Raw genomic sequence first — 12,581 nt, forward strand, 5'->3', positions numbered from 1 at the left:
GAGGGAGAGGCAGACTCTCTGCTGAGCAGGGAGCCCCATGCAGAGCTTGATCTCAGGACTCCAGGATGATGACCTGAGCCAAAGGCAGATGCTGAATTGACTGAGCCACCCAGTCTCCCTGCCCCAGTATATTCTTATTAAAGCAACCAGAACCTTTAAGAACTGAAGTCAGAGAATGTCTTTCCTCTAAAACCTTCTGTTATTTGTTCATCTCACTTGGAGTCAAAGCCAAAAATCTCTGGGTCTCCAGGATCACGCCCTGGGCTGAAGGCAGCACTAAACCGCTGAGCCACCCGGGCTAAGTTTATTTTTATTGTGCAACTAATCTCCAGAACTTTTTTCTCTTGCAAAACTATAACTCTGTCCCCATTAAATAACAAGTCCCTGATCCTCCCTTCCTCCATCCCCTGGTAACCACCGTTCTGTCTCTGTGTCTATGGATTTGACTACTCTCGGTACCTCACGCAAGTGGACTCATACAGTATTTGTCTTTTGGTGATTGAGTTAATTTTATTTTGCATGTCTTCAAGGTTGATCCATATTGTAGTATGTGTCCACAATTTCCTCCCTTTTAAGTCTGAACAATTTAGTGGTCATTTTTAAAAGTAAAAGATGCTGACTACAGATAGCTGTTCTTTGCGTCCACAGTTGGATTACTCAGTAGGCCAGGTGAGTTCTCAACAGCTCCACCACTCGTTCTGCCCTGTGGAGCATTATCAAACATATCTGTAGCCTGTGGGTCCCTTAAGGGGAGACTGTGGTATACCCTTTTGGATTGGTCCACCTGGAATGTAATGAAACAGTGCAGAATTTAGAATGGAGATATTTAAGTGGTTGTTGTTGCCTATTAGCTATATGAACAACCTTGCTGTGTGTCACTTCCTCTGGAGAAATCCCTTGATTATCTGGGCCATAGATGCATCTTGAGAGGACATGTTTTCCTTCCTCTCACCTCTAGCTGAACATTCACATAGCAGCCAAGCACCTTTGGAGAAATAATTGTAATCACACTTCAAGGTAACTACCCGCATTCCCCCAAGTGTGATGTTCAATTCCTCTTTGCCCTTCTATTCAACCAAATTTAAGAGCTTACTAAATATTATTGCTTTACATTTGTGTGGCAGGAGGATTTTCAAAGCATTTTCACAGTCATTTTTTCATAACAGATTTATTGAAATGTAATTGATCTAGCACACAATTCACTCTTTTAGTAGATTCACAGGGTTGTACAACTGTCACAGCAGTCAATTTTAGGATATTCTAATCATCCTCAAAGAAACCCTACATCAGTCAGCTGTCGCTCCTGTTCCTTCCTCTCCAGCCCTGGGCAATCACAAATCCACTTTCTGTCTCTGTAGATTTGCCAGTTTCTAGAAGTGGAATCATGCAATATGTAGACCTTACTTACTGACTTCTTTTGCTGAGTATTTTTTTAAGGTTCTATGTAGTGTGTATTAGTACTTTATTCCTTTTAATGACTGAATAACTTTTTATGGTATACCACATTTTATTACCTGTTCATTAGCTAATGGACTTATGGATCATTTCCATTTAGCTGTCATGAATAACGCTCATATAAACGTATATGTACAAGGTGGGGTTTTTTGGACATATGTTTCATTTCTGTTGGGTACAAACCTAGGAGTAGAATTGCTGTTATAAACATTCTTTTTTTTTTAATAGGCTTTATTTTTTATATTTACAGAAAAATTGTGAGGATAGTACAGAAAGTTCCCATATACTCCCTCACCAGTTTCCCCTATTATTAATATATTAGTGTGGCACATTTATTACAATTAATAAGTAATATTAATATTAATATATTATTAATTTCCTGAGTTTTTACTTAATGTTCAGGATGCCATCCAGGATACCAAATTACACATTTACTTTTCATTCTGGGTTAGGAATGAAGAATTGTTCCATTAAGTTAACCAGAAGCCTTTTTTAATTTTCTTTCCTTCAGTGGACTCATTGGGCGAAGCTGGGCTATGTTGTTTGCCAGTGGAGGCTTCAAGGTGAAACTCTATGATATTGAGCAACAGCAGGTAACAAATGCCTTGGAAACCATCAGGTAAGTTGGCTGGCACCTTCCAGGAGGAATTGAAATGGCTCTGTTGCTCTCAGTGGGTCTTCTTTATCGTATTCTCAAGGCTGTAAATACCTGTGATCTTATTCTTCCATTTGATGTCTGTTATAGTGCCTTTGAGGTAGTAAAGGCCAGACCCACAGTGGTCAAGCCATGAATTAACACTTACAAATTAAGAGAGGGCTCAGGTTGTGAGGAAAGGACCATTAGGATTGTAAAGACACATGTAAAGACATGTGATGTGAGCAGAGAAACTGAACGTACCTCTTGGGCTTCCAGCCTGAGGGAGTAGGCTTCTCCCTGTGTGTCCTGCAGGGCTGGAAGTCTGGGTTTCCTGTGTTCTCTCTGGGCAGGTGAGCCAGCTTGTAGCATGTAGTAGTCAGAGCTGCATGGGCATCACATTTTAGAACAGGGGTCCTGAGGTTTGTTTTGAACTATTGATTTAATGATGGCAGGACTCAAATGAACTGTGTTAACTGTTAATGGTTAATGGTGTCAGAGTAGGTGAACTTACATATGCTAAGCATGAGGAGGGCCAAGTTTTGGAATAATCACAGGGGGTAAGCAGAAAAATAGGAGCTGAAAGAAAGAGGCCAAGAATGGGGGGGTGGTGGTGGTCAAAGATAGAAGCACCAAAGTAGTGTAATATGCTGGAAGGTAAAAGGGCCCTAATTCATGACACCTTCACCTGAGAGGATTGTGGCTGAATACGGTTTTGACCATCTCACACATGGTATTGCTCAGGTAGTTACTCTCCTTCTTCGGGGATATCCATGATATAACTTGAGTTCGCATTTTGGTTAACAAAAACACACTGACTTTTTTGTTTACTTTTTGAAAAGACTAATATGTATGGTGTGATGATAGGCTATAGACACCAAGAAGTTATATACCTTAGTCCAGTTTTGTTGTACAACAGATTAAGAACCCAAAACCCAGAGAAGTCAAGTTACATCTTATGTTTAGTAACATTCAGCCAATGCCAAGATGAAATGTTAATCTGAAAAGCAAACAAACAGGGGTGCCTGGGCTGGCTCAATTGGTGGAGCATGTGACTCTTGATCTCGGGATTGTAAATTCAAGCTCCATGTTCGGTATAGGGATTACTTAAAAATAACATCTTTAAAAATAAAAATCAAAAAACCAAACAAAAACAAAAAACCAGAACCACTCTAAAACTAAACACATATACTGCTAACACTTTCTTCTGTACTCTTATAGAAGGAAGAGGAATTAGCATAAATACCTGCTATGTTCCAGGCATGTGTTATCTACTAGGGATACATAGATGAGTAAGAGAGATACAGTCCTATCCACCATGGAGTTTATAGTCTAGTAATCTTACCATATAAATTCTCACAGTAAGCTCCATGAGGTGGGTATTATTGTCATTATTTTATGAGAAAACAGGTCTATGAATGGTCAGTAACCTGCTCAAAGACACAGTAAGACAAGATTCAAGCTCTGGTTCATCTGACCTGTTAAGTGTGGATCTGAGTATCTTTGGCAGCCATCTATACTATTTGTTTTATAGAGATTCTGCAAACATTACTTTTAATGTAATGTTTAATATATATAATATATACAAAAGAATAGATCATTTATGCTAGTTTATGAAGATATAATGAAATGAGCTTTCATGAAGCTACTGTCCATCTTGAGATCTAGAATATTGTCAAAACCCCCTATACACCTTTTGAAACCAATTTCCTGTCTTCCTACCAGAACTAACTGATATTCTTTATGTTGTATCTACCTTTGCTGTACCTTAGAGAAATTTTACTATTCATATGTATCTAAATAATATATGGTTTAGTTTTGCTTGTTTTTGTGCTTTATAAAATTTTTTTTGAGATTCATCTGTGTTTATTTCTATATAATTTTCTTGTGTGTGACTTCGCTATTATTTACATATATGTTATCCTTCTGATGAACAAGAAGCTGTTTCCATTTGGGGGCTATTGTAAACAGTGTTGCCATTTGTGTCATTGCATATGTCTCCTGATGTGTTAAGTACAAGAATATCTACAAGATACATATCCAAGACTGAGACTCCTGGATCTGTTTTTCCTTCTGGGGTTCTGATTATATGTCTATTGAACCAACTCATTCTAGCTTTCATATCTTTTAACCTCTGTTATATTTTCTGTCTCCCTGTCCTGTTGGAATATATTTTGGATGCATTCTTTAGGTTTTCTTCCAGTTCACGAATTCTAATTTTACCTATGTCTAATCTGTTATTTAAGCGATCCACTGAATTTATTTCAATAATTAAATCTTCACTTTAATAATTATGCTTCTTTTCCAAATATACTTATTCATTTTGAGTAGTTTCTCATTGTTTGCTCATTCTTTATGGTTGGCAGTATTTGTGGTTGGTGGATTTGGAGCATAGAGATGTCAGGTCAGTGACCAGCCTGGTGTTGGAGGAGAGCACAACTTCTGATCAAGTCAGGTGTGAAGCCAGCTGCACCTGCACTCTAGACCAGGGGCTGGCTTACTCTCTGTAAAGGCCAAATGGGAAATATTTTAGGCTTTTCAGGTCAGAAAGTCTTTACAGCAGCCTCTCCTTGTAGAGTGAAGCAGCCACAGACAATATGTGAACAAATGGACCTGCCTGTTTTTCAATGAAACTTCATAAATTGACATTGAACTTTGGAGTTTGTATAATTTTCACATGTCACAAAGTATTATTATTATTCTGTGTTTTTTTTAACCATTTAAAAATGTAAAAGCCATTTTCATCTTACAGGCCATATGAAAACAGGTGGTGGAGAGCAGCTTTGACCAATGGGTACAGTTTGCTGATTTCTACTATCCAGACATCCTACTTCTGTTGCTATTTCATCTTTTATTTTGTTAAGCCAATTCTACTTTGTCAGAACCAAGAGAAAACTCTAAGATTCCTAATTGAAAAGTTTTTTGTTCTATTTCTTTGGATGTTTATATTTTAGGCCTCAGTTTTTAGATATATCATTTTAGTGTGTTACTCCCTTTCAGGCATCAGGGAATTATGTGTGGAAAGTTTGAGTAGGGTTTTTAATTTTTTAAATTAAAAAAATTAAAAAATATATTTGTTTGTTGGGGCATCTGGGTGGCTCAGTTGGTTCAGAGTCCAAGCCTTGGTTTTAACTTGGGTCATGAGATTGAGACCTGCTTCAGGCTCTGCACCCAGTGGGGAGTCTGCTTGGGATTCTTTCTCCCTCTGCCCCTGCTCCCTGCTTATGTGCTCTCTCTCTCTCTCAAATAAATAAATAAATAAATAAATAAATAAATAAATAAATAAACAAATCTTTAAAAAATGTATTTGTCTGTTTATTGTTAAGGCCAGATAACAGACTTTCCTGTTATCCTACTGCTTTCCTTAGTTAAGAGCTAATATTTCATAATACAATTGGTACCCAATTAGATTTAACTTTTAGATGTCTGTAAGAGTTTTGAACCAAAAACCCCCAATTTATTGCTATTAGCAGCTTTATTAAAGAAAAACAAATCTACTGAATTCTTATGTATCTAAGATTTAAGAAGTACACACAGATCTTTCCTTTATAGCAGTAGCTTTTTTTTTTTTTTTTTTTTTTTTTTGTGATTCATCCACACATATGCTGAGTTAACTTAAATATGTAGAACTGGTTATACTTCTTTGGCAGGAAGTAGAGATCTTAAGGTATCCTGTGACTGACTATATCTCTCTTCTCAAATTATTGCTAGCAAATAGCAGCAGGAAAATAAAGTTGAGTCGTATTGTGTTGCCCTCCCAGGGAGGACTACATTTTGGGTTGTCATTTAAGTAAAGCCACCTGCTTCCCTTTCTTAAGTCACAGGATTTTCAGATGTTCCATTCCTGTACACAGAGACCACGTTAAGAGGATTGAGTCCAAACCTTATTTTTGTAAATATGTTGGTCAGTAAGAAGAGTTCTGAGTTTTAAATTGTTTTCAGTCAGGAAAGAATTATTGCTACTGCTTTCAGTAAGTAAACTGTGTCACCTTGCAGATCAACAGTAACTATTAGCTCAGGTCAACAACATTGGGTGATTGGCTGTAGTCCTTAGATGTTTAGAAACAAAAACTAAACAGTCCCTGATCATGTGTTAGGCATGAGGTATACGGAGAACCAACTTTATCCTTTTTGTCAAGAAGTATAAACAATGTCTCTTCTCTTTTTTTTTTTTTTTTTAAGATTTTATTTATTCACGAGAGACACAGAGAGAGAGGCAGAGACATAGGCAGAGAGAGAAGCAGGCTTCCTGGGGGGGAGCCCGATGTGGCACTCGATCTCAGGACCCTGGGTTCACCACCTGAGCCAAAGGCAGATGCTCAACCACTGAGCCACCCAGGTGCTCCAACAGTGTATCTTCTTGATTGGGTTGAACTGACTGATGGGTCAAAATAGTTTGTGCCCACCAAGCAGCCTTTTAGGACACTGGTTTGTGGTCTTCTTTCATCACAACAGGTTTGAGCCCAGTAAGGAGACTATATTATAGTCTGACTACTTCTGTTGAAATGGTGTGTGATCTCTGTACTAGCCATTATGGCCACAGAAAGAGGCAGCATGCACATCTCTTGTCTCCAGAAATAGGCACTAGCTCAATAATTGTTTTAACTGAGTCATGGGAGCCTTTTCTAGAGTTTCAAAAAGTAATTTTTTTTGCCATATTTTTCATAGACTTTTCCCCTGCCATCTGTTCCACCCTTGCAGTTTGGCTCACTTCCCAAATTCAAATCCTTCTGAACATTTATGTTGGAAAATACTTCTGCATGAAAATTCTACTTATGTTAGACCTATTAAACACTAATCTTGAGTAGAAATGGTACAACTTGTTTCTGAAATTGTAAAAATGAACTTAAGCTGGGTGAAGTTGATTTTTAAAAATATTACATTAAAAGATTAGAGAAATTATCACAACTGATACCATGCCAAGAGATCATAGGGAATTAAAAAAAATAAAAAAGGTGTCATCTAAAAGTAATCCTTTTTTAACAGAGCAGTAAAATGAGAAACTTAATACTTAACATATTTAAATCTCAAATAGAAGGGTAGCTTGACCTTGGAAAACCTTATTAGCAGGTGCTTTACAATTTGGTTTTTGTTTTCCATTATATGTCCGATGCTTGGCATGTGTTAGGTCTCAAGAATTTGAGACTATAAATGCATTGAAAGAAGAAAAAAATCAAGTAAAAGTTATAATACAGACTCATAGATCAGGACACGACTTCATGGGTTTTGGATCCAGTGTAATTTCCACGTAGTGACAGGGCCATTCTAGCCATCACTGGACCAGGGCCACCTGCTGTGACTCAGTGACTGCCTCCATTCTAAGGCAGAGAACAAACCACCTTGTTTCAAAGGAGTCCCAATCCAAAATTATGGTATTTTGGTAAACTTACTCTTTTCAGTTTCTCTAGTGCCATATTTTTACCACCTGTAGATGATCATTCTTGTATGCAAATCGTCCCAAGCCAAATCAGCTTTCTAAATAGGTTAGGATTTAATAAACCTCCAGAAGTGATCCCTGGAACCAGGTAGCTGCCCTGTACTCCTGTCTCCTGAGTGACTGAACTCCTTGTCCCTGGACTCGGGCATTTCCAGGCCCTGGGCTTCTGGAGGGTGTTTTTAAGTTCCTACCCAGACCTAGACCTCTGCACTTGCTTAAGTATCTTGTATTCAATTAACAATTTTAGTATATGTGCTGCCAAAGTGCACACTTGAATTCAATTTCAATCTGGATTCCTTTTGGATTGATCTGGTTTGAAAGGGGCATTTATTAGTTTTCTCATATATCTTTGGCTAGATGAGCTGAGTGTAATAGGTCACAAAATGGCTACAAATTGCATGAATCCTGTCTGCACATCTCTTTGCAGTATGACTTTGCTTCTCTCACTGCCTGACTCTGGGCTTGTCCACGGACTTGCGGACTTGCGGACTTGCATTGGTCAGTGGGGCTGATAGCAAATGTGATGCAGGCAGAGGCATGGAAAGCACCTGTGCATTGAGAGTGTACTCTTGCTTGCTGTTGCGAACCCTTCCCGCCATCCTTCATCCTGTCAACCAGTTCAGTCTGACCACCCAGAGATATGTGGCCCAGCTGTCAGCCAGCAATAGCCAATACCACCAGCACCAACTGCTAGATAGATAAGTGAAGCCATAGTCAACCAACAGCCTTTAGCTAACAGGCCATATGACTGCAGCCTCATGTGTGAGCCCAGCTGAGTGCAGCCAAATTGACTAATTGACTAATTCCCAGAATTATGACAATAGATTGGTATTGGTACTAATTGGTACTAATATACCAAACTTTGGTTGGGTTCCTGTGGTTAGGTAGGTATCCTTTGCTGATTATAGGTTCTGAGGGTTTCTGGTTTTGTTTTGTTTTGTTTTGTTTTGTTTTTAAATCTTTTTTTTTTTTTTTTTTATTTATGATAGTCACAGAGAGAGAGAGAGAGAGAGGCAGAGACACAGGCAGAGGGAGAAGCAGGCTCCATGCACTGGGAGCCTGATGTGGGATTCGATCCTGGGTCTCCAGGATCGCGCCCTGGGCCAAAGGCAGGCGCCAAACCGCTGCGCCACCCAGGGATCCCTGTTTTGTTTTTTAATTTCTTTTTAAAGATCTTATTTATTTGAGAGGGGGCAGTAGAGAACATAAGTGGAGGGGGGAGTTGAAGGAGTAGAGTGAAGAGGAGATGTAAACTCCCCGCTGAGCAGGGAGTTCTACATGGGGCTTGATCCAGGACCCCAGGATCATGACCTAAGCTGAAGGCACTTAACCAACTGAACCGCCCAGATGCCTCCCATTTTGTCTTTCTACAGCTGTCCTCTAGTAGGAGAATTCCTTTTCTGTAGGAAGTGTTGCAGAGCTAAAGATTCCAATCCCTGTCTTAAGGGAACATACCATACATGAACTTTTACTGGGATACAGCATGCCCATTGTTTACCTATGCCTGTTTTCACTACAACAAGTAGTTGCAACAGAGACCAAATGACTGTATTACAAAGCCTAAAATATTCACTATCTCCCTACCCCCACCCAGGGAAATAGAGCAGCAGTGTCTGAGTGATAATTAACATGCCATGACATTTCAGGAGAAGTTGAGCAGACCTAGCAAAATTGGTAGCAAATGCTTTATTATAAGGTGAAATTCAAACATAGATTGTGTAGATAAAACTCCAAGGCTGGGGAAAATGTAGTTAGGTAGAAAAAATTTTTTATATCTATATATTGGCACTACATGGTTAGAAAATAGTAGAAAATTTGCTATAGTTACCAAAAATGTAAGTAATCTAGGTATAAATATAAGAAGAATGTATAACACATTCATGATAACATTTAAAAAATTTTATTCAATGACAGGAAATAAAACTTAAATAAATGGAAAGACATATACCCTATTCATGAGCAGGAACTTGTCTTTGGTGGTTTAATTGAAGCTCCCCTAGAAGTGGGGTACAGGGAATGGATTCATTAAACCTAACTACACAGAAAAGTTCAGAAGGGATCTGAGGTCCTAATGCCAAAAGTTCACACCAACGGGCTGTGGGTTCAGCCAGGTCATTCAACTTGACTTATCTATGTGTTCACAGATCATGCTGTCACTTGGCTGTCATTAGGGCAGTTCAAATGATTGCTTCATTCCAATTATTTATTTTTCTTCCCAAACAGAAATAGTGTGGCTTTATCTAATAAATAAAAGTTATATATGCTAATTGTGTACATTCAGAAAATTGGGAGAAATTGGAATACCTGGATTGTCTTTGAGTGGTGGCAATAAGAGTGACTGTTGTTGGACATTTTGAGGATATATGCTTATATCATGATCCCACATGCTTCTGTGCATGGGAACATGCACATATTAACAGTGAAAGTAGGGCTATGAAGGCTTATATGGTATTAGGGTGTGGACTCAAGAATGGTATGAATTCTGCTTTGTCTGGTCATTGTCTCTCCTTGAGGTTTCCAACAGTGACAAACAAATGAAAGTACAGGTATTAACTGGGCCAAGGCTTGATACGCATGTGTAAACTTTGGTGAAATCAACAGACTGGACACATTCACAGGCCCTCTGCTCCCCAGAGTATCTCCCCACCCCCTAAGACCCAATGTCACCATCAGCCTAAGGGAAGAGCATTTCTGAGTGCCCTGGTGAGGAGGGGAGATGCAGGGGCAGTGATGGCGGGGACCAGTGGGGCAGTCAGATTCCCACTCTCCTGTGGGGCAAATGAGAAAGTTCTCTTTCTTTCCATAGTACATTTATTTTTTTATTTTTTATTTTTTTTTCCATAGTACATTTAAACTTATATACTCTACTGAGAGATTTTCAGATTCAGGTGACTTGAAAAACACTGCTGTCAAGCAAAAGAAGTCTGGGGCCACTCTAATAGAAACTTTTGTATTCTATCTTTTATCCCCACTTCAAAAACATTAGGAATGATTTTTAGGATCCGCCCAATATCCCACTAGGGGAGATGGGCTGCATTGTCGGACATCTATTCACCCACTTTCCTACTGTAGTAACTAAATTCAGGATTTTTGTGGAGCTTCAACTTAATCTGCCCATCTGTAGTTAGAGGGGTCCCTGGTGGCACTCGGGAAGTCCCACATGGGCCTCTGCCAGGGCAGCGGGGCCAGGTTAAGGGACTGGAAACAGCAAGACCATCTCTAGGTATTTGTGTCTGCATGTCTCCTTTCTTTGACTCTTCAGTTTGTCCAGAAGAGAATCTGCTAGTGTCCATCTAGCATTGTTATTGCTCATCAATTGAAAGTGCCTGGAGGGGTGTGTGTGTGTGTGTGTGTGTGTGTAGGGGGGGTGGTTCTTTTTCTTTTCTTTCTTTTTTTTTTTTAAAGATTTTTTATTTATTTATTTGAGATATATATATCACATGAGCAGGGAGCAGGGGCAGAGGGAGAGGGAGAAGCAGGCTCCCCGGGGAGCAGGGAGCCTGACACGGGGCCCCATCCAGGACCCTGGGATCATGACCTGAGCCAAAGGCAGATGCTCAACCAAGTGAGCCACTCAGGGGCCCCAAGGAGGGGTGTTTCTAAAGTATATATAATTTATCTTAACTCCTTGTTTTCCATAGCAGAGTGTCTCCACTTCTAATGTGTCTTGTATGATCTAGGAGTGAGGAGGGGAGGAGATTCATTAGCTCTCAGGGCATTCCGACTTCCAATACTGGGCTCCTGCTTCTAACTTGTGCCATCTGGCACATCTGGTGTCTGCAGATTCTGGCCTTTGCTGGGTCTCTTGGGATACTTGCTTCTCACTGGCATTCCTTTCCCCACACTTAAATCTCAGCTTTCTTTACCCTGTCAAGTCATTTACTGTACCACTTTTCCATTATTTTCCACCTCCCCCCAAATTAGATCTTATGTCCATTATATCTTCTCCCGATGTCTTTGATCTTGTAGGCCTATATATATGTACACACACACACACACACACACACACACACACACACACACACACATTAAAAGATTCCTTTAGTTTGATTCCATTGAGGTTTTTGGAGGGGCAGAGATAAATGTATGTGTTTTATCCAACGTATGTAGTTAGAAGCCCGAAGACTAGGTTATCACATTCATCAACTGGAATGACACTAGCTAAAATGGTTTTCTACTCATTCTACAAAATCTACAAGTGGTTTAGTCCCTTAATTTATTTCTGAATTCTAGTTCCTATGGAGTTTTGTTCTTTGTTGTTTACCTTTCAGAAGAGTCAAGTTCAAACAAAACATAAGTAACCACTCCTTTAAAAAGAAAATATATTGTTTTTATCTCTAATTATGGTAAAAGAAAGTAACATAACATTTACCTTTTTTTTAAAAAAAGATTTTATTATATTTATTTGAGAGAGAGAGCCAGTGAGAGAGAGCACAAGTAGGGGGAGGGGCAGGCAGTGGAGCAGACTCCCCACCGAGCAGGGAGCCCAACCCTGGATCTATCCCAGGACCCCAGGATCATGACCTGAGCTGAAGAAAGATGCTTCACCAACTGAGCCACCCAGGCACTCCCAAATTTCTTTTTTAAAAACCATTTTAATTGTACAGTTCAGGAGTGTTAAGTACATTCACATTGTTGTGCAACAGATCTCCAGAACTTTTCATCTCTCAGAGAGAAACTATACCCATTAAACAACACCTCCCCATTTCCCCTCCTCCCAGGCTCTGGCAACCACTATTATAGTTTCTTTTCCTGTGAATTTGGATACTTTAGATACCTCACATAAGTGGACTCCTGTAATATTGGTGTTCTTATGACTGGTTTATTTCACTTAGCATTATGTCCTTAGGATTCATCCATACTATAGCATCTGAAAGGATTTCTTTCTTTTTAAAGGCTGAATAATATTCCATTGTATGGATAGAATACATTTTTTTATCCCTTCATCCATTGCTGAACATTTGAGTTGCTTCTACCTGTTAGCTATTGTGAATAATGCTGCTATGAGCATTGATGTACAAATATATCTTTAAGTCCCTACGTTGATTTCTTCTG

The 12,581-nt window shown here is 39.3% G+C and overlaps 1 protein-coding gene across 2 annotated transcripts in view; it reads left to right on the forward strand.

Annotated features, from left to right (window-relative positions):
• Window positions 1–12,581, forward strand: part of CRYL1 (crystallin lambda 1) — a 145,313-nt gene that overhangs the window by 9,712 nt on the left and 123,020 nt on the right. For both annotated transcript variants that reach the window (XM_038573515.1, XM_038573514.1), the window contains exon 2: window positions 1,967–2,074. In XM_038573515.1, the coding sequence (XP_038429443.1) occupies window positions 1,992–2,074 (83 nt within the window). In that variant the 5' untranslated portion in view covers window positions 1,967–1,991. The remainder of the gene's footprint in view (window positions 1–1,966; window positions 2,075–12,581) is intronic.

This window comes from Canis lupus, chromosome 25 (genome assembly GCF_011100685.1).
Source record: "Canis lupus familiaris isolate Mischka breed German Shepherd chromosome 25, alternate assembly UU_Cfam_GSD_1.0, whole genome shotgun sequence".
NCBI classification, from domain to species: domain Eukaryota; kingdom Metazoa; phylum Chordata; class Mammalia; order Carnivora; family Canidae; genus Canis; species Canis lupus.